The sequence below is a fragment of the Eupeodes corollae genome, chromosome 3 (assembly GCF_945859685.1).
Source record: "Eupeodes corollae chromosome 3, idEupCoro1.1, whole genome shotgun sequence".
Classification (NCBI taxonomy): domain Eukaryota; kingdom Metazoa; phylum Arthropoda; class Insecta; order Diptera; family Syrphidae; genus Eupeodes; species Eupeodes corollae.
This window is the reverse complement of record NC_079149.1, coordinates 1,630,811-1,653,640: the sequence shown is the minus strand read 5'-3', so window position 1 is coordinate 1,653,640 and position 22,830 is coordinate 1,630,811. Positions and strand designations below refer to the sequence as shown.

At 35.1% G+C, this 22,830-nt stretch overlaps 1 protein-coding gene across 6 annotated transcripts in view; it reads left to right on the top strand.

Moving 5' to 3' along the window:
- LOC129950084 (filamin-C) overlaps nucleotides 1-22,830 on the top strand; it is a 51,694-nt gene that overhangs the window by 22,082 nt on the left and 6,782 nt on the right. For 3 of the 6 annotated variants that reach the window (XM_056061882.1, XM_056061881.1, XM_056061886.1), the window contains 8 exons: nucleotides 15-320; nucleotides 379-1,356; nucleotides 1,484-1,777; nucleotides 1,875-2,075; nucleotides 2,139-2,560; nucleotides 2,619-3,028; nucleotides 19,201-20,212; nucleotides 20,275-20,495. In XM_056061882.1, the coding sequence (XP_055917857.1) occupies nucleotides 15-320; nucleotides 379-1,356; nucleotides 1,484-1,777; nucleotides 1,875-2,075; nucleotides 2,139-2,560; nucleotides 2,619-3,028; nucleotides 19,201-20,212; nucleotides 20,275-20,495 (3,844 nt within the window). Of the gene's footprint in view, nucleotides 1-14; nucleotides 321-378; nucleotides 1,357-1,483; nucleotides 1,778-1,874; nucleotides 2,076-2,138; nucleotides 2,561-2,618; nucleotides 3,029-4,602; nucleotides 4,870-5,526; nucleotides 5,838-19,200; nucleotides 20,213-20,274; nucleotides 20,496-22,830 lie in introns of those variants that run through there. The other 3 variants (XM_056061883.1, XM_056061884.1, XM_056061885.1) reach the window with 3 other exon arrangements.

The window sequence follows — 22,830 nt, the reverse complement described above, 5'->3', positions numbered from 1 at the left end:
TTATATTTTCATAGACCGATTGGAATGATGGTCGAGTTTTTTGCCAAATCATCAAGAATCTTGGTGGTCCAGCCCCAGCACCGGAAAAACTCAGTACAGATCCGTTTCATTACGAGAATAATATCCGTAAGGCTGTCGAAGCTGGAAGTAAGCTGGGTGTGAAGCCTTTCCTTTCGCCCAAGGATATGGCAAGTCCCGATGTTGAACATTTAGGAATAATGGCCTATGCTGCAAACTTGCAGTGGGTTACTCCCAGAGCTCCTCTTTCAGATATGATAAACGTCTATTTGGAAAGCACTTCTGGAAGGGTTGGAGAACAGGTAAATATCAATTTATACTATCCCTAACTGTATTATATTGACGTATTATCTTTTTTAGACTCATTTCCGTGTGGATGTTATGTCCCGTGAAATTGATATCAGTTCTGTTCGAGCTGTCATCGTTCCACCAACTGGTAGCGCTTATGTTGTCCGTCTGAACAATCATGGAGAGGGTGTCTTCATTCCCGAAAAGTACGGAATGCATGAGATCGTAGTTGAAGTTGGTGATGATAGCATTGGGGGGCATTTCTTTCGAGTTCTACCGCGTTTCATACAAGTAGCTCCTCCTGGCATGGCACCTTGTGCTCTTGGAAGCCTGGTTGAAGTCTTGGTCAATGCAACTGGAGCTCCAAAGACCGAAGATATTCTAGTAACAGCTGTCAGTCCGTCAGGTATTTCTCACAAGTGTCCCCTGAAAAAGGTCGAAGAAGGACACAGTGCCATATTTAAGCCTGACGAAGCTGGAATCTGGGAAATCGCTATCACCTATCAGGGAAGACATATTCAAGGTGGACCGTTTACATGCGCTGTCTTTGATCCAACTGGTGTGTCCGTCCATGGTCTGGATGGCGCCATGCCACTACGAGCTCACTCATTTGAAGTTGATGCCCGTGGGGTTGGTGTTTCGGGAGAACTCCATGTAGATATTGTCCATGATAAGCGCTCGTTGGTGTGCTCCGTGGAAAAAATTGTCGACAATAAATACAGAGTAACCTTTATGCCACGTCAAAATGGCAAATACAGAGTTTATGTATACTTCAATGGCTACGATGTGAAAGGATCACCGTTTATTATGAGAGTTGGAACTAAGGGTCGTTCGGGGAAGACTCGCAACAGCCCTCAACATGAGAGTAAACACCGCTCGGAGAGTCCTTCATTACATTACACCACAACCACAGCCACTAGACATAAGGACTACCGAAGCGCCAAGAACGAACTTTTAAATCAGGAACGTCAGCGATCTTATTCACCGCAGTACTCACCAAAGAACGAACCTGACTATCGATCTAGCAGCTATTACAAGCGTGAGAGTGAGGTGAGTTCCCAAAATATGAAAATTCTTTGTAAATATACTTTGTATGTCACTGTAACTAAAATCCTTGCATAAACCAAAAAATTCCTTCAAAAACACAAAACCAAACAAAAATTTAACTAACACACAGGGTTCCTCACCACAATTGGCCTCACCATCTCGTGACACTGTCGATGCCTCTCTAGTCCATGGTAAATACAGCGTGAGCACAGCAAACGATGACAATTCGTATTCGACAAGTCGCAAGGACTCGAAATTCATGAATTCTTCATCCTCGAAGACAGATTATTACTACGATAAAGAGAATGAGCTTTATGCGCGAAAGAGAGAACGAGATCAAAATTTAACACTTAGTCCACCACGAGAAGATCGCTATGTGTCGAAATCGAGAATTTCCGACAGCCCGGTCGCGAGTCCCTTACACGTAAATTACACTTTTATACACTTTCCTTAAACCTTTTATGTGTAGCCTATGATTCCATGAGCCAAGTGACTAACATGAAATTCATTTTAATGTTTAGATACGATCCAGTGAAGTTACCAGGAACAGCCCCCTTACGATCAAAACTTCAAATCATTTCGAGCAGACTACGAGAAATTCATCGTCGAGTCCCAGAACTCTGTCGGCTTCACCAATACCCCAGAGGCAGTTCAGTAACTCTCCAAGTCACTATGTTACAACAGCTTCTCACAGGATTGGTAGTCCAGTCACCGTTAGTAAGGTCTGTATTCAAGTAAAGAATATTGTGGTTCTTCGGTTTTTAATTCGTCACTTTATTACACAGGGTCCTGGGTATGAAAGTGTTCGCCATGTAGAAAAATCTTCAACATACAAGTCAAGTTCAAATTACGTCACAGACTCAAATGTCCGAGCAAGTCCACTTTTTACAGCCGGTCTAACACGCCGCACGATAACTCCCGAACCAGCGATCGATCATTCATCCAACGTAAGGGTATCATCCATCAAGCCAGCTGCAGCCCGTCGTGATAGCTGGGACGTTATCAACAAAACGAAGCATATGCTTTCGCATAATTCCCTAGAGTCCTTGGCAAACATGACCGAAAAGCAATTGAATACGGATTTGTCCTACCATCGACCCGATATTGACCATGAGACCCATCGAAACACCCAGTACAACAAATTCGCCCTGGCCGAGCAGAAGCATCACTCAGATCGCCAAGGATCCGATGAATCTGATTTATACAGGTTTGTCATGCCAAAACCATGTGTACAAAATTCTCAAGACACTTTTATTATTTTACAGACCAAGTTCAATCACTGTCAAACAAAATGACAGCTCTTACAACACCAAGTCTTCTGGCTATACAACGACCATCAAAGAGACTTCAGAACGTCACGTTACAGAGAGATCAAGTGATTCAGGAAACTATGGATATTCTTCTTTGTCGAGATTTCGACCAATCGATAGCAATGCTACAGGCTCACAAGCAATAAGAGTTCAGGACATACCCAATGGAGCTATTGGTAGACCGGTTGAATTTGAAATCGATGGATCAAAAGCAGGATCGGGAAATTTAGAAATACTTGTCAATGGAGGCAGAGTGACTTCCTCGGTGAGATCTTTGGGTGGTCAGAGGTTTATTGCTTCCTTCACACCACACGAGCCAGGAACACATACTGTACAGATAACGTTCAATGGAGAAACAGTGCCAGGTATGCTTTCAAATGAAATTGATAATGTTGAAAAATAAGAAGCTTAAATTATGAAAAACAAAGCTACAATATTTTTTGAGAGGTCCTTACAAATATTAGTCTTTTCATACAAAAAATAATCATTTACCAGAAAAGAAGCTTTATAAACAATTTATTTTTATAAATCCATTTTTTGAATATTCAAAAGTTATAATTTTCAAAAAATGTGGTTTTTGGAAGAAGAAAGAAAAATGATACAGAATATTTTTAGTGTAAAGCTTATCATCGAAATCAGAAGTTTTAACTCAGTAGAAAAAGCTTTGATTTAGCCATTCTATATTTTATTAATAAATTTGTTAACTTAACACCAACTCATAATAGCACCCTCCAAAAAGAAGAAGCAAAAAAGTCTTCTTTTGACAACCTTACTGACGAATCGTTTTTCGTTAATTTGTCAATCTTCTTTTGTTAATTTTTAGGGCAGTGTTTTATAATATTTCGATACTTTCTGGGACATTCAAGTCAACTTATCAAAGTACTCGCACAAAATCGTTACAACTTTTTACATGACATGAGTTTTGGTTTATAAACTGTTGGTTAATTAACTGTCAATTAGGTGTTAAACTTTAAATTTTGACGTTTTCAAACATCTTTAATTTTTTTGATAACTCTTTGACAACTTATGAAATACAGTACAACACCAAATTTTCTAATAAAAACCGTGAGTCTTTTTAAGAAGTTCATTCCATAGTTAACGATGTAAGCTCATATAAGGCACACGTTCTATATCATCCATCGTTGGGTTAAATTGGATCCTTAATTTGTTATGTCGATAGGATAATGTCGATTTTCATTTATTTACGAAGACCAGTCCTTTAGTAAAATGTCAATATTAAAACTAATATTGTTTTTTAAAAACATGAATTCCGAAAAGTCGGCTTTGACTGCATTCTTGATACGAGAAATCTTCAATTGAATTTATAGTCTTTTTTCAATAACTTGTATTGCATTAATCCTAACTAATTTTTTCAAGGACATTTTGATGGTCAATATAAAAAATTAGGTACATTTCTACAAGACCTAAAAAGCATATTTTCATTTGTTTTAATGATAGCAATTCTTTAAGCTTGTTTTCCACAAAATAAGATTGAACTCACTGTGAGTTCATCACAACCACCTTCATTCATGATCATGACTGAGGCTTCTCAGATCAGTCTGAGCTAAGGTAACACGCCTCTAGAGTTATATTTCTCTGTGGAGGTGTTAAAGTAACAGGTTCTCTGAACAATAAAATAACATCCGACTCAAGACACACCACAGTTCATTTCTCGAAGCTCCGAGAGAGGCTCAGACTCTTTTCTTTACCCCAAGCAGATACAATTATACCGGTTAAAAGTATGATTATGAGTTGAATATCTCATGAGTTTCTTTAAAAAACCACTTAGAGACTGAAAGACTCGTATACCTTTACCTGGTGATGGTGAATAGCAGGTATCTCATAGATACAAACAAATGAAACGATCGTCGTAGTCGTCACTCGATGGTTCATTGGAATATCTGCAAGTAACTTTTCAACAGTCTCTACTTTACTCTCGCTTCGTTCAAGTCTGGCATACGCCGAGCCGCATTAAGCCACACGGGAAAATTTTAAAATTGAAGAAAAAAAAAGATATCTTTGGTCATTAAAAATACAAGACTGATGATATTTCTTGATACAATTCGATACAGAAAATCAAAACAACAACAATTTACAGAAGTTTAAGTGGATCTTTGACTAAAAAAAGGGTTCAAAGTAAAAGTTTTCTCCGGATTAAGACTGATAGTTGTTCAGACTTCAACTTTTAATGCAACGTCGCCATTTTGTATGTCGGGGTGTTATTTTTTTTAACTGTTTTTTGTTTTTATTTGTCTTAATGACTTATGAAAACTTGCACTTCAACTATGAATACGAAACAATTGCTTTAGTTTATTAAAATAATTGTTGTTTTCTTTGCTTCATAAGCAAAACTTATAATTTCGAATACAAGAAAAAAAAAAGTATCTACAACAAGTATCTATAAAAATTCTCAAGCTAAAATCGAACGCAACTCATAGATTTGAATTCCACATTCCGATACATTTTTGCGGGATGACGTGACTGTTTTATTTTTCTGTTCTGTTCGCTGTTTTGTCGTCGAATTACCTTACCTGTGTTAACAAAAAATTTCTTTTATTTTGTGTATTTTTCGTCGCTGCTAAATCGCTGACAATAGATACGTTTTCTTGTTTTTGTAGATCGTTTTATGATCAGTGAAATTGAGATACATACCTACTTTAAAGTGGGAGGAGTGGCAGCGGAATTTCAAAACAAGTTTTTTTTTGTGTTCGGTTCGGGTTTTTCGCTTACAAGTTGCGACTTTTGTTATCCGAAAAAAGCAACAACAAATTACCCAAAGTCTGAAAAATTTATCAGAAACAAAAGTGAAAAGTGCTCTGTTTATTTCCGGAGAATTAATTTTGTTTTTGTTTATTATTTCCAGTATTTTTTTTGATTGAGTGTATCTTCTGCTTGATACCGCTAGTGTATGATTGATTTCAAAGATTTCTGCATTTGTTACCATCGTCGTCATAACTACGAAAATAATTAACTTCACCTTTAATAAAATAACAACAAAGAGAAAAAATATTGCTAACCCGTTATCAACCACCTGCTTGTGTGCATTTTGGAATACCTGCCAATCCGGAAGTTTCTTGTATGCTAAGCACACTTCTCCACGCATCTATAGTTAGAGCTAGCGAGCGACCTGTACAAGAACCCGGAGTTTTCATTTGTATCTCCAAACTAAAACAGGTAAAAGATATGAAATTCTTTGAAGAAAAAGAATCTAGGTATATTATGAGAGTTATGTATTTTTAGAAGACGCATGAAGAAGTAAATGGAAAAACCATTTCATCGTTATTTTTTTTTCTGCTGTTTTGTTACCATTGCTGGCTGCGTACCTGTTTCACTTGGCAGTGCACTTTATTATATAATTTACTTCTTGAAATATTTGCTGTTTATTTTTAATTCGTTTTTATTTTTAATTTTTTTTATTACTAAGACCGTTTGGTATTGCTTGAATAACGGGTCTAGCCGCTGAGATACGTGAAGAATTTTATAATAATTTTTGTTTAAACAAATTTCAAGACATATTTATTGTTCATGAATATTGATAGGAGTTGAGTATAATGGAAGTTACATTTCCACTTTAAAGCGTGTTCGTGACTCGTTCAGATCGATGACCGGGGTTATGTTAGATAATGAAGTTTTTTGTCTTCATAATTTTGGCATGTTGGCCAAGATAATTTAAATAGGCAATATTTTGATTATGATGTTGTGCCAAGGTAAACTATTTGGGTGTGTAAAACATTCAAATTTGAGAAATATAATTCGATTTGGAATCAGAGGCGCTTAGCAAATTAAAATGTTCATTTATGGACGTACGAGTATTGTGAATTTAACTCCGAATTTCCACTATCATACTGGATAATTGCTGCTATCATATTTTAGCCGGAAAGCAATGTTGAATATGTGCATCATATAAACCTTAATAAGTCATAAAGGCCAATAAATAACTTTTTAAAGTAGCTTTAACCACTCTTAACATACAATAACTGCTAAAAAGGTCATATTTTGCAAACAAAATATATATCCGAATTTTAAGATGTTCCACTAGTCCTGGAAATGAAGTTAAACATTGCCAAGTTTTTTTGGCATTCCATGAATTGTATATTAGAAAATTCCCAAGAAAACGCATCAGCAGAAAATAGATTTTTGTATTTAAAAATTGGCACAGCTGGAACAAGATCTGTCAAATCAAATTACAAAAAAAATGGACATCGAGTAGGTAACATATTCTTTTATGGTGCTTAACTAATTCAACGAATACAAATGCAATATCAATCATACCAACATTTGAAAACGAAATCGCATAAGTTCCATTCAAGACTCGTATAAATGTCAACAAACCATTTGTAGTAAGATTCTACTTTAACTTTTATCGGTATTATTTATACTGCGGATATTGATTTTGTTATTCGTGTAAAACTTACTATACTATTGATAGATTTTCCAACAAAACACGGGTATTCATTTTTATCATTTCATCAGCTATCGGCGTTTTTTAAAGAGCTTGAGAACTTTAAATACAGAAATATTATTGAAATTAGTTCCATATTATTATAATTTGGTAAATAATTTCAAGCTAATTATTTTATACACATGATTGCCAGCATATGTCCTCCAAGGCGAAGAATAACATAGTCTAGTCAATTTCTTCTGCCAGCATGACATCAATAGTCGGTTGAATATTAGCTTTCAAAATTTTAAAGCTGACCGTTTAAGTCGTTTAAGTGAACTAGTTAGAGAACACTTCTGGAAGTAAAATTGTGACCAACCAGATTTTGCAAAAAAAATGATGCTTAAGCGTTTCGTTTGAGAAGTTGCACCATCTTGTTTAAACGAAATGTGGTCGATGTTTAACTAATTTCAGTAACAGCAGATCCTGTCTCATTTCGAAAGAAGAACCGATGATTTCGCCAAAGTTTCAACCACACCAAACAGTCAGTTTTAATGGATGGAATTGTATCGGGTTTTCAATAAGAGCGCTATAAAAGTGTTTTTAAAATAAAACAAAAACGGTTTTGAATATTAATGAGCGACTTGACCATTTCGTGAGATAACACCAAACTTGGTTTCCAATCAATTAATTGTGACATTCGCTGCTTGGCTTGTGGCGCCACTTTCCTGTTGGAACCACATGTCCTTCAAGTCCATACCATCCAATTGGGGCCAAAAATATTCGCTTATCATTAAACGGCAGCGATCCACATTCACAGTGATGTGCCGGTGTTAATCTTCACGGAAGAAGTACGCCGCAATGACGAACGCCGGCCCATAAACCACACCAAACCGACATTTTTTTGGGATGCAATGACGACTCATGGAGTACGTGTTGATTACTGCCTGATACAACATATTTTGTTTGTTCACAAAGCCATTCAGCCCTTGAGCCTCATCGCTGAAGATGATTTTTTTGTTAAAAATCTGTATCTGTATCTGGTGGTCAAGTGGCCTCATTTCTTGCGTCAATTTAATTTTGTAAGGATGTAGGATAAGATCTTTTCGAAAAATTCGCCTCAACGACGAAACAGAGATGCCCAACGCTTGAGAACGACGTGTGAGAGACACAGTTAGGCTTTCTGCAACTGAAGCTTCAGCGGCAGCAATATTTTCGACACTACGGTTACTTCTTTGTCTCAGTGGCACGGGAACATTTTGTATTGTGTCTTTGGATTGAAATTTTTCGCCTAGCCGCTGAATTATTGATCTGCTAGAATGATTATGACGACTATAAATTGGAAGTAGCGCTCTTAGCGTTGAGGCCAATGACTCTGAATTTCGGTAGCAAATTTTAATAATTTCGACTAGTTGTTGGCTCGTATATCTTTCTATTATAAAATGGTAAACCTTACTGAAGAGAACTGTCAAAAGAGCGGTAAGAAACATGCCGTCGTTTGCTGTCTCAGTCGCTCTACTACTGGCTTGAGCAATTGTTTCATAAATGAAAATTTATTTTCGGACGAAGTTCTGTATGCGGTTCGAGAATAGATTTATTTTGTCAAAGTAGATCTAGATAATTTGAAAGCTTTGTCCTGGTTTTAAATGACAAATTCCAAGAACAGAAATGTGAACACTGAACGAAGTTTAATATGCTCAACTATCAAACCATTGACAACAATTCTTGGAACTTCTAATGCAGCTTATAAAGAATCCTGTAGCAACCTTAGCTAACGTAAACATACAATACAAATATTTCAAAACACCTTTTACAGATAGATTTGTTAGATATTAAAAAAATTATTATATTAAAAAGGGCTATGAATACCCTTATAATGATTTTAAACAGTGAGAGCAATTAAGAAGGGAAGATTAGATAGAAGAAATGTGGTGCACATTAATTAAGAATGTCTGCACATTGTGATGTGTGCGAAATATTGGGCCTGATAAAGCGTTGCACATTCGTATAGTGCGGCTGAACAAAGATTCTTTTTGATTACCAGTACGTTGGAAGTTGGTCTCAAAGGTAAACTTTTGAGCATTCCTAGAAGTACAGGTATTACAGATAAATATTTTGAGGGGAGAAAACGAACTGAATATTTAAATAGAGCATTGCTGGTGAAAATATGGACAAAACAATATTAGGCGTGAAACCTTTCGGCGGTGTTCAAGAGAAGAAAATGACTCAGTAACAGAACAATCACTTTTCATTTCTCATTTTCTCTTTTTTTTATTCTATCCAAAAGACTCAAGTAAGTTATTAGGCCACCTGCACAAATATAAGAATTATACTCGGATACTGGACGAATTAAAGCTTTGTAAATTATACCCCGATAATAAGGGGTCATAAACTTTTTGCATCGTCGAAGAACACCAAAACAATTAACGACAGTTTTGGCGATGTTTAATATGTGATCTCTCTACAACAAGTTGTTTGTGATGCACATACCTAGACCTGAAAGCTTCTCAGTCTCCTTGGTGCAAGTACCATCCATAGAAATTGGAATTGGGGGAGGGTTACGTTTTTGTGACAGTAGACAAAATTAAATTCTAAACAGTTTTTGTTTCCTCATCGGAGAGTGCTGTCAAAATCGGAATTAAATGAGCTGCCGTTGGTAGTCCCCATCAAAAAAACAAGTATAAAAATCTGAATACGAGAAGGTAAGGGTGCTGTCATCACCGAAACAATTTAGCTATAACTAAACGGTGTTAGCAATTTACTCTTTTAAGATGTTTCATTTTGATGTTTCATCGCTTTATCATGTTTGTACATATTTTTTAAAAATGTTTTCCTTTTAAACTATTAAGTGCATAGAATATGAAATTATGAAACATCAAAAAGAATTGCCTCAAAAGATTGTAATGTAAATACCTGTTAAAAGAGTTCAATATGAACACCGCTCTAGGAACTAATTTAAAAACAAAAGTTTTTGGGCAGACGGAACTTTTTGTGCAATCCGTAGTGCTGCTCATTGGAAATTCCTGATTGCTTTTTAATTGTGTTTCAATTCATCTTAATTAGACTTTATAATGAATTATTAAGCTATACTCGTATGACTCTCTTTTTCATTTTCGTGCCAGGTGTAAGTTAAGCATAACTCGTTCACGGAAAATAACCTTTTTGGTATCCTTCCTTTCGCCAATCATTTTGTTCATCACTCACATCAGTCAAATGATTGACGACTTTGCTGATCGCGAATGGTTGTTCATGTGTAAATTGCAGACGAATGGAAAAATAATCATTGTGCATTGTACTCCTCGGCTCGAACATAAAATAAATGGCTATTTTAATTGACTGATAATAATACTTTACTCCCTATTTGGCGGCCACCGATGCGATGGTTGTGTCCGAATAACATTAATGTTGGTGGCGGTGGAAGATCGTTACTATACACACCATCATCATCCACGATCGCAATGTGAAAGTCAAAGTCAAGGTGTTTTCGTGATGAAAGCCTCTCGTGTGTAAGTTGCGCTTTAAACGCGATTTACTACAAAAATTCAACTACAAAAAACTCGTGAGTAGGAAATGGTTAGCCATGTATCTGCACTCCACTTGGCAATAACGATAACGATTGACAATCCAACAAAAACTGCAAACGAGAAGATGAAACTGAAACAATGAACCAGAAATTTCCTCGAGGAGAAAACTAAAGACTTTACCTGTCACCACGAGACAAACTGCAAATAGTATAATAATTCGTATATTTGATGAATCAATTAACATTGTTGACTCTCCGACAGGTATAGATGTTCCGTAAATTGACTTAAAGTCAAATGATAAACACAGACTTGGTAGTTATAGTTGATGGGGAAATTTCACTTTGAGTTTTGTTTTTCAAATCACTGTCTCGTGAGAAATTTATAACAATCGGTAAACAATGTTGATAAAAAAGTGGAATTCCGTTAATGTTTATTGGAGAGTGAGCGGTTTTTTTTAAGGAAAAACGTGATTTATTGATCGGACAATGATGATGATGACAAGTGGACACATCACCAAAGTACTTTTTCTTGCTAATAATAAAGAATTTTGATAAGTTGTCAAAGTTAGAAAGTAGTAAATACATTCTTTTTAGTAAGTTACAACTTAAACCGATTTCTCTTAAACGATCATAAATACATCAGTTGGAGTTTTTAGTTCAGTAAGGTTGATCATGCTAATTAAGTGTTGCAAACTTCTTTACATTTAATTTGGTTTTAACTTTCACGCTTTTTCAATAAGGTTTCAAAAACTGTTTTATGAATTTCTTCGGAAGTTAAGACCTATTCTGTGACTTATTTTTCTCAACTATTTAACATTTAAAATGTGTATCCCCTGTGAAAAACTCAACATTTTTAACTCTTTTATTTACTGATGATTAAGAAGAGGCGGAGATACGGTTCACTTTACCTAGAAAATTATTTATATCGCAATACTTTTTTAGAATTTGGTCTTTTTGACTATATTATAATGAACAATCTCTTATTCACGACGTCAGAAGCATTAGATAGTTTTGTTTTTTGGATTGCAGTATAAAAAACCCGAGCTATACTATTTTGTACGTATGTTTGAATTGTGCCGAGATGGGATGAGGCCATACTAAGTGTGATTGTCATAGGTTAGGTTAATACATTTTAAGAAGAAGATAGGTTACTGCAATATATTTTTATATACGACGTTTTTTGTTTTTCCTTCCTTGACCAGAACGTAAAGATTTTGTGGGTTTGAGACTTGTGAGTACGCTACATATTATTGTCTATGGGAAAAACAGTTTTTTTTTTTTTCAAAAGTACAACTGCATCAGTTGGAGTTTTCCCCTGAGCTTTATTTATTGTTATTGCAAATGCTGCTTTTAGAAGAAACTACTCTCATTTAAACAAAACCGGCAAATCGGTTGGAATTATCAGACTGCGGGGAATTAAAACATTTTCTTCTTTTGCTATTCCAGTCATGATTATTGTTTTTATAATATTTCGTCCTAGGTGAGTAATCTGTAGCCGTGGACCATTACATAACTTTGGAGCGCCAAGACTTCAATCTCAACTTATGAAAAGGCACCCCTGATAATTCCAAAGAATTAAGAAGCTCTATTGGGTATTTTACCGCGCACTCGCCCCACGCCTCAGCCGAAACAGAATTATCAGAAGTAGAAGACAGACCCGGAGAATTATTTGTTGTACCTACATGGCTCGTGTTTGGCAATGAAAGGTTGAGCAAAGCAAAGCTTAGGTTTAAAGTAATTATATGTGTAACTTGGTGGGAGACACAGTTTGTTTAAAGCGTTGTTTACCCGTAATACCAATTTTATCCAAATATTATTAATATCTTTGGTAATTTAAGAGCAAAAGCGATCAGATTTCCCGGAAAGAAATGTTTCCCATGGGAATGCGTTGTTTTCCCGGGGTCGAAAGTAACTCATGTCCTTACTCTCAAACTATCTCCAAATTTCATTCAAATCCGTCCAGTAGTTTAGGCGTAAAACCGATCAGCCCACATGAATTTTTCCATGATAATGCGTCATTCTCCCGGGGTGAAAAGTAGCCTATGTTCTTTCTCGGGTACCAAATTTCATGCAAATTGGTCCAGTAATTTAGGCGTGATTGAGTAACAGACAAACAGACAGAGTAACTTTCGCCTTTATAATATTAGTATGGATAGACTTATTTTGTACACATTGTGCGACCCGTTCAAATTTATTACCAAAAACAGAGGCTGGTAAGCGACCCACACTGATAACTTCCCATTCCTTCTGTCGACAGGATATATTTTTAAGTTTTAAAAAGATGTTTGAGTGGAAAAAAAATGTTTAACGAACTTTTACTAATGTTTTGTTTTTGTTCTATTTTTTTAACTATCAATTTGATTTTTCCCAATATTTTACTAAATGTTTAAACAATGTTTTTTATAAGATAAAAATAGTTTGAAGCCATCCACTCATTTTTTTTGCATCTTTCTGCATTATTATCTGTATAACAAAATTTATTTGAAGCCCCTATATCTACTGGTTCTTTAGCTATGGACAAGGAAATGTCAAAAAATTTAATTTGACAAATCGGACCGATTACAATAACTTCATAGGGGAAGTTAATAATGGATCGACTTACGCGAAATTTTAATGAGCGCATTCTCTCACGTCATTGGCTTGTGGCATGGCCTCTAAGATCGATGATTTAACAGCGCTGGACATTTCGTGGGGCTATGTGATGATGCTATTCTACGCAAATAAGTCCAAGACAATTGACGCTTTGGAAGAGGGAGAATAATTGACGAGTCATTTCTGACATTCTGAAAATTGCTGCAAAAATTTGTCGAAAATTGAGCTTCTAGGCTGAAATTTATTCAGGCCAGTCATAATAATTTTTAAAAAATTATGACAAACCCTTATTTTATAATTAAGCTACATTCTTAAATTTAGCGTTATATAATATGCGTTGTCTTTCCTTTTCTAAAACTACACGTTTATCAACTATCATTTGATATTTAACAAATCACAAATCGGGCGAATACACACTTTTCTTAAAAGTCGTTTTTGCATTGATAGCCTTGCAGTTACGTGATATATAAGACTGACGGAAATTGATAATCCAATAGTGCAGCCATATCGAGTCTTTCGAATTAAATCACTTGAGTAGAAAATATAGAAATGGTATATATACAACATTTAACAATAACAAAACAAATTGGAAATTTTAAATGACATTTAAAATTTAATAATGACTTTAAAATGACTTTAAAAAGTCAAGAGGTTAGTCAAATAAACATTTAGTAAATTCACTTCCTCAGTTAACTTCAAGTCAGAACTTTAAAGGCCTGATTATTTTTTTTTGTAAGATAAAGTCAAACCACAAATCAAAGGTTTAAGTTAATTGAGTGTGGCTCCTGACTGACTGCGGTCAACAATTAATCCAAGTTTTTAATACGCTTCATTCTAAGTTCCGCTGATAAGTAAAATATTTTGCCTGACTAAAACCATACCATTATTTTCATATGCTATTAAGTTAATAACAATAATTAAAACTCAAGAACTTAGTCCATAATTGAATTTGCTTTAATCCTTTTACAATATTTGATGGTTTTATTTGTAATACAAAATTTGTTCAAAGTCGAAATCACTACTGGTTATTGCTATAAGACTGAAATTTGAAATGATTTTTTAATGGCTCTTAAAATTCAACGAGACTGCAATCGAATAAACATTTACTCAATTGACTTCCTGAGTTAACTTCAAACCAGAACTTTGATAAAGGCATGACTATTTTTTTAAGTTAAAGTCAAGCCACAAGTCAAAGGTTTTAGTTAATTGAGTGTGACTCTTAACTGACTGCATAGTCAACATTTAATCGAAGTTCTTAATAAGCTTGTTTCTTAGTTCCGCTGATGAGTTAAATATTCTTTTTGTCTAAAACCACACCAATTAAATACCCATAAATATACCTATTTTTATATGCTATAAAATTTATAATTAATAAATCACATATGTTAAAATTTAGATTTTTATTAAATTTAAGGCCACATATTTTAATCTAAACTAAACACTAATTAAAACTCAAGAACTTAGTCGCCAAGTACGTATTCAAGAGAATAAATTTAAACGTTTTTTAATGAGATATCAGATTTTTTTAATGAATTAAATTCTGACAATCTGCCATCAAAATAGTTAAGGCAAGGTGATCCAATTAAAAACAATAGATAGAAAAAAGAATACTTAAATAAAAGTGAGATTGTTTCATCATCATTCACGTCTAATTTACATTATTTTCAGATTAAATGTTTAATTTATTAATTAGCTTTTTGAATGCAATTTCACTTTCTTCTGTTGTCCGAATATTTTTATTTTTTCTTAAGACCTCAAGCATAACAAGCTAAAAATTTGCATTGCACGATCGACGGCTTCAAAAATGCAAAGCAGCAAATATCAAAAAACAAAATAAAAACGAAAAACACTTTCGCATGAGAAAATGAATGAAATAAATCAATCATGAAATTATCAAATGTTAGATTTATAACGTGAAGCTTTATTAGGCTATCGAAAGTAAATAATGCCACAGGAAAAACTTTTACATTATCATATGAATATTGAGTCATCATAGAAACTCTGTGTCATGAAGTATGGGGATATAATTATTTTATAGGTATAAAGTTATAAAATGAAATAATTTATTAGTTCTATCTTTTAAATCTTTTACCAGTTTTTATTATAGTTTAATCGTAATTCGTAGTTCTGTTCAAAAGTCAAGCAATTTATTAGTACGTAACGTCGTAACGTGTCACAGACGAACAGAGCGCTAGGCCGTCATCATAAATTATATAGACACATAGAGGTGACAGTGGTTGTTCACTCATGCTCATATTACATAACCAAATCGTAACAACTGAAATTTAAATATAATTGCGGTATGTTGCTTTTGTCAGCAGTTTAATAAAACAAATGCACATTATTTCCCCATTCAGGTCATTAAGTGAACAATTAGATTCTTTTTTCTACATTTAACCTACAACAACAACATTTTTTAACTATGTAAATGTTTGTTTCTTTGATTTCTCTTTTTATAAAATATTATTATGTGTTCTTTGCAATTATGTATAATTTTGTGTATGAACGTTAAAATATACAAAATAATAGCTTAAAGAAATTGTTATAATTAAACTTATAAATAATAGCGGAAGAGCCCTTTAATGAGAAAATCCATAAAACAAAAACTGAGTTGAATTAAGATTTAGTTCAAGTAGAATGGAATAAGGGCCTTTAAAGTGTCTGGCCAGGCAGAAATAATACTCAAAATTATCTCAAAAGAAGAAGGCATAGTAAAGGCCCTAAACTTAGAAATTTAAGTACAATCACGATTCTACTTACAGTTTACATAACTGAAGTAATTTTTTTTAAATTCTGACATTTTTTGTTACGCCTTAATCACGTATTGTTTGATATTTACCGTAAATAGTTAACGTTCAACTTTTGCACTCGTTCAGTTGCTATAGAACAAAAAGATCTTGACATTCACAAATCCTGCTATTCTGCTATTGTTCTGTTCTGAAGAGGTGTTCTTCAACGCTGTTCTTCAAAATCACTGCGAAAGCTTTTCCATCTGTCCTATTCTGTAGGTCTCTATCCAAGTGGATGGAAAACAGAATTTGTTCAGCCTATCCCTAAAAATGCGAATCTTATTGTCGTCCAACTGCACTTACACCCCTTCATTCAAAGGTCGTGGTAACGCTGATAAATTTTTAGCTTAAGAAATATCTTGAAGAACAAAAGCTTCTTAATAACCGGAGTTATGGATTTTGTAGCTATAGATCCAATGGTGAACTCATGGTTTTTCTTACCGAACAGTAGAGCAAATCCTTACATCGTTTTGGAGAAACTAAGATCATAGCACTTGATATCTCAAAACGCATTTGATAGAGCTTGGCATCAAGCTCTCTTATTGAAAATGCGTGCTTTTGGTATTGATGATTTTCTTCTTTGTTTTACCTTTCAATTCAAGTAGTTTTGGACGGGTTCACATCTGATATAAACAAAATAAACGCTGGTGTGCCCCAGGGTTCCGTTTTGTCTCCGACACTCTTTCTTATTTTTATAAATGATCTTCTGTCTGAAACTTCTAACCCACTAAATTGCTTCCTTGTTGACAGTACAATCAGCTTCTCATATTTGTTTCTTAATTTGCATCCTTGTTCTTCGGATGTGAAATACCAACGGCAGCGTATGATAAGCTCTTTATATTCTTATCTTGACAGCATTGTTCAATGGGAAATCAAAAACCGTGTAGAATTTAATTTTTTGAAAACTCAATGTGTCTACTATTGCAAAAGCGTAACCCTCCTCCAATGCTGCTATACCTACATGAGTGGTAGTTTTGTCGAGGAGACTGAATAGCTTTCAGTCGTAGGTATGTGCATTAAAAACCACTTATTGTGGAGTGATCACATATTTAATTTTGCCAAAAATGATGCCAAGAGTTTAGGTTTTTTCCGACGATGCAATAATTTGTGTACCCCTTCTGATGTGGCTATAATCTAATAAACCTATATTAGTAAGAAACTCGAGTACAATTGCCATATCTGGGCATGTGCTCCTATAACCCACGGAATTCAAAAGAGCTCGAAAAATAGGTGAACGTTGTCTAGCTGAAACGTTTGTATCTTTCGAGCATCGTCATAAGGTTTCATACCTGTCATTATTTTATCGCTACTTTCATAAGGAATGTTCTAATAAAATAGATAGTTGCATTCCTCCCTCCTAACAATTCAACCGTAATACCCGTTCTTCTAGGAATACTCATCAGTTTACCCTTGAGCTCAATTTCGGGCGTACCTATTAAAAAATTGTAAAGTACAGAGATTATTTCTTAAGGCGCACTTCATGAATGTGGAATGCTTTACCAGGCTCAATAGTTTAATATTACAATGTGCAGACGTTCAAAACCATGTACATCGGTATCTCTTTTCTAATCGTATCCTCCCTTCCCAATTGCTTCCACTGTTCTTAATCATTGTAAGTTTAACAGGTGTCAATTTTATTCTCTACCAACTTGAGAAAAGAAATTGGATGACATATTTATCTGAGACTTTAAAATTTGTTTGAAAATTAACTTGAATCTGGTTTACTACGAAGGATGACCTATTAGGTGTAAGGTTCCTCACATTTTAGATAGAAGTTCCTTCGAAGATTAACTAAATTTTAGGATAAGCTCGACGTCAAAAAAATGTGTTCGAAAAAGACTTCACATATTTTCATTTAATAGCAAGCCTGCTAAATCTTTCTTAATGTTTTTGAATTTTCTAAAAACTCCAGAAATCCACAAATATAAGAAGTTATGAAGAAAATACATTTACAACTTATATTGTTGACAACCCTTGTCTCTTAAATCCCTTTTAAAACGGTATATGTATGCATGTCATCTTATTCGACTTTTCAGTTTTATTTGATACGAAAATGGACCTTTTGTTTTTGAACTTCAAATGCATAATCTTACAAAACTAAAAGTTCAAATTGTGTGCAAATAAATTCGGTCACCCTATTTTTAAATCTAAAAGAGAGTTCTCTAAAATTTTAGCCTTGTGACTTGCGAATGCAAAAATATTTCAAAAATTATAAATTATAGTTTCTAATGAAAATTCCTTAAACGTGAGAGTGCATCAACAATTCCAAGAGCATCTGATTTCAAAAGAATATTAAAAAATAAACTGTTGACCAAGTTAGGAGCCGTTATCATTGTAAAATACAAAATTTGTATTCAGCACCAGGATATAATTCATGCCTAACCCATAAATGAAAATGTATAAGCACTCCCACTACGTATGGCTGCGCTACGCGTCGTTGTGTCGCCATCCTCTCAACTTGCATATTATCTTCAAATTAATTCAAACTTAGAAACCTTAAATAGAAGAAAAATCTCCAAGCCTTGTATTACATTTATTTATTGTTTGAACTGAAACTTAAGAAAATTTAATGCAAGCGATCCAAGATCCAACCAAGCGAATCTCAAGACCGAGTGTTGAAAGAAATACAAGACGAAGTGAAAATTCTGCACAGTTCCATGACGAAAGATAACAACAACTACAACAACTTTTCTCCTATAACCACTCTGCATGGCTCCATGTCATGTCTTGAACAATTTACGAGTATCTGATTATAATATTTGCAATGCGTTTTTATCAACCTGTTCCGCTTCTTGGGGTATCTTCGTAGGTCTTCAATATCTTTAACCGTCTATTCAACCAATGCTGTCGAAGGTACTATAATAGTTATTTAAAATGATCGGTTTCGCTGTAATGAAATTATCTTACTTATTCAATTTCATGATTCATTTGTCCTGCAAAATTAATAATTCAACTTTCTAATATTTCGTAGGGTCTTGAAAATTCTATTCCAGGATTCTAATAGTAAAATTTGATTCAAATAAAAAGTGAAAAGTGCAAATTTTAAGAACTTTATTAGCGACAGCACTGATGCTTGAAACAAAATATTCACCGCATGCATGACTAACTGCGCTTGTTAGACCGAAGAAGAATAATAAATTCTATCTACCTGTGATTGATTATGTGTAGCTTACTTCATTACATTTACGTGACTTAATTTGAACTTAAGTATGTATATCTCATGTTTTGTTTTTTTTTTCTTCTTGATTTCAGGATCACCGTGGCACGTTGAAATAATGTCTTCACCGGGATTAACAGCATTAGGCGAGTCGACACGCCTCGTACCAGCAAATACACCGGCGGTTTTTGAGATACTGCCGCCTCCTGGAGCAAGCCTTACCAAAGGCGAATGCGTGGCCACAGTTTTAACGCCTAACAAATCTAAACTAAATGCCCGCGTTACCCATGAGGCGGCTAACGGTGCAGTGCGCATCGAATTTGTCCCCACCGAAGTCGGAACGCACATCATCGAAGCTGCAATTAGCGGAACAAAAATATCTGGTGGCCCTTTGGTAGCAAAGGTCTATGATGCCAGTTTAATACAAGTAACCGACGTCAATGGAGGAGTTGTCGGACAGCCATGTCAGTTCCGTGTAGACGCCAGCGCTGCTGGGGAAGGTCAATTAGAAATATCGATTAACGAAGGGGAAGTCCCCAATCATGTGCAAGTTGTAGGTGGTGGACGCTGTTTGGTCTCTTTCACGCCCGAACAAGCCAAACCGCATCTCATTGATATTAAATTTAACGGAGAAACCGTCCGAGGGTGTCCGTTTGTATGCTCTGTGGCGGACACAAGTCGTGTCATGCTGAATCTCACAAATCTCGAACTTATCCCGGTGAATAGACCGGCCTCGTTTCACATCACAGTTAGCGGTGGTGGGGCAGCTGAATTGGCAGTCAGTGTTCGAGGACCACATGGTGAACTACCAGTCCGCGTGACTGGAGACATTCATGCTGGTTTCACTGCGGAATTCACTCCGAACACTGTTGGTGGACACTCGATAAATGTGGAGTATAATGGCTTCCCAGTGCAGGGAACACCGTTCCTGGCCAAGGCTTACGACGCAACCAAAGTCGTGGTGGGAAGCGTGTCCAGAGGAACGGTGGGTCGCTCCGTCCAGTTCACAGTTGATGCTGGAGATGCGGGCGAAGGAAATCTAGAGATAACAATTTCCGCTAAAGGCCTTAACATACCCACACAAGTCCATCCACAGGGTAATGCAAGGTAAGTTTACTACCATTAACATAAAACAGAAAACTTTCTTACGTTTTGATTCGTAATTTTAGATTCTCCGTATCATTTGTCCCGGCTGAGGCATGCGAGCACACAATCAACGTTTCATTTAATAAAATGCCCGTTCCCGGGTGTCCCATTACCGTTAATATAAGCGGTGGAATGTCAGGACCGCAAGTTTCATTAGGTGGGCCAGGCCCAGTACATCAGCCAAATTCTTTTGTAATCAATCATACCGGCGGTCGCTTAGAAGATATCGAAGTAAATGTCGAAGGTAAGTTTCGAACTTGATCCTTAAAATATTTTGGATCATTCAATTATGGTGGATACGAAATTCTAACTGTTTTTTGTGTTTTAAAATGATTCGGTTGCCTATACAACCGCACACATCATTTCTGTATAGCAAAGAGTTTTATTCTTCTTTTGGAATGTGTGCATTTGTATTAATTTACTTCCTGATACCTCCAGAACTCCTCAAATTTTTGACTATTTTGTACTAAAGTTATTTTCCAAAACAATTTATCATAAATTTTTCACACCAAAATGTGCTAAATTTGATTTTCTTTCCAAATCACTTGTCGAAAATTGCACGTTTTGTTTTCTTTTTTTGTGTTTCGGGAAATGTACGTTATTGGTTGATAGCTTATAAACTTTTCGATGTGATACCATTATTCTTCAAACTCATGCATTTTCTTCTATCATGTCATGTCAAAACCTTCTTACAAAAAAGGCCTTAGATCATTTTAGCCAAAGTCAGCCACAAATTCGATCCATTGCGATACTAACTTAATTTATTATTCATATTTATTTCTTTTAAATTGAGTTACAATTACAATCAATCTTTTAAACAATTTAAAATCTTAAAAGTTCTCTAAAAAGTAGTATCAAAATTTGTAGTGCATTACTAAGCAGTATTTATTTCCAAATATAGCTCTTTGATAAGTTCTGATTTCGTCTTTGCTAAACTAAACATCAGTTTAAGTTATGCATAGACAATTTAAACCCATTTTAAAACGATAGCCAGAAGTCTAAAAATAAATACGGAAGAACCTATGTTTAAGCTGTTTTTGAATCTATAAAACGTCACAAATTAACAAACTGATTGAGAAAATTACGTTGCTAGAATTTGTTTTTGAAAACTTAAAAAGTGAAATAATTTAAGCATGTACCAATAGTTTGATATTTCGCTGAATAAAGATATGCTATCAGCTCAACAGAAAACAAAAGCTCTACTAAACCCGATGGATGCCTTTAAAATAGATAAGAACGATTTGTATGTAAAATGTCGGAAAGAAAAATTTTCAAATTTATGATTGACCTTCTAAATATTGAAGATAGGAATTTATGGAAAGATTTGCGAATATCTGTGTGTTTCCATGTTTTAACAGCTCCACGGGACTTACATACAATTTTTCAACTACCGGCAAACAGAACAATGTAAACAAATTTAAGGATTACGATCTCCAGCTAACAGATTTTATTTTGTTCCTCTCTACAAGCCATTTTGTATATGTTCAAATGAAATTGTGCTAGAATTGTAGTAGAATATACCTTAAACCTAACCGAACTAACGAACTAGATATTAAATTCAGACTCCACTTCAAATAGAGTAGAGTTTAAAGTATGACTATGAATATGCCCCAATATATTCAAAATCTTGAAAGTTATCTAAAACCTGGTATCAACATTTGTAATGGTTAAAAATAGTCAGTATTTATTTCAAGACAAAAGCTAAATATTAATTATGAAAAACAAATAAACTTGAAGTAGATATAACATTTTTGAATGAAACGATTTCGATTATAAATTATTATTAAAATCTATATAATGGAAAAAATAGTACTGGACTGAAAACGTTCCCTTGTGGGACACCAACTTAAGGTTGGCGCTACAGTCCGGGCGGACCTGGGCCTCAACCAACTAGCCGACTTGGTCCCTAGCCAGCTTTTTCCACTTTCGCACACCAAGTTGGTTGAGGTCTTCACCCACCTGCGTGTACCATCTAAGTCGCGGTCTTCCACTAATGCGCCGTCCCTCGGGATTGGATCCGAAGACCTTCCGGGCTGGAGCGTTGATGTCCATTCACTCTACATGACCTAGCCATCTACGCCGTTGGACTTTAATTCTGTTAACAAGGCTAGTTTCGCTGTACACCCCGTACATTTCGTCATTATATCTTCTCTTCCATTCTCCATGGACTTTACTTCTCAATTACCTTCTTAGTCCAAAGAAGCAGCGATTCGCAAGTGTTATTCTTCATTTGATTTCAGCTCTGGTGTCGTTGTCTGTGTTAAGAAGCGGTGCCTAGGTAGACAAAGTCCTTAACTATCTCAAAGTTATAGCTGTCAATGGTGACGTTTTGTCCAACACGTCGTTGTTCATTGTCTTCTTTTGATGACAGCATATACTTGGTCTTGCCCTCATTGACCACTAAACCCATCTTCTTCGCTTCCGTCGCAATGCTCAAAACCGTTCCACTCACATCATGCTTTGATCTTCCAACTATGTCAATATTATTTTCGTACCCGAGTAATTGGATGGCCCTTTGGAAGATTGTGCTTCTAGTGTTGACGGTTAAGTTTTGAACAATTCTTTCCAGAACGATATTG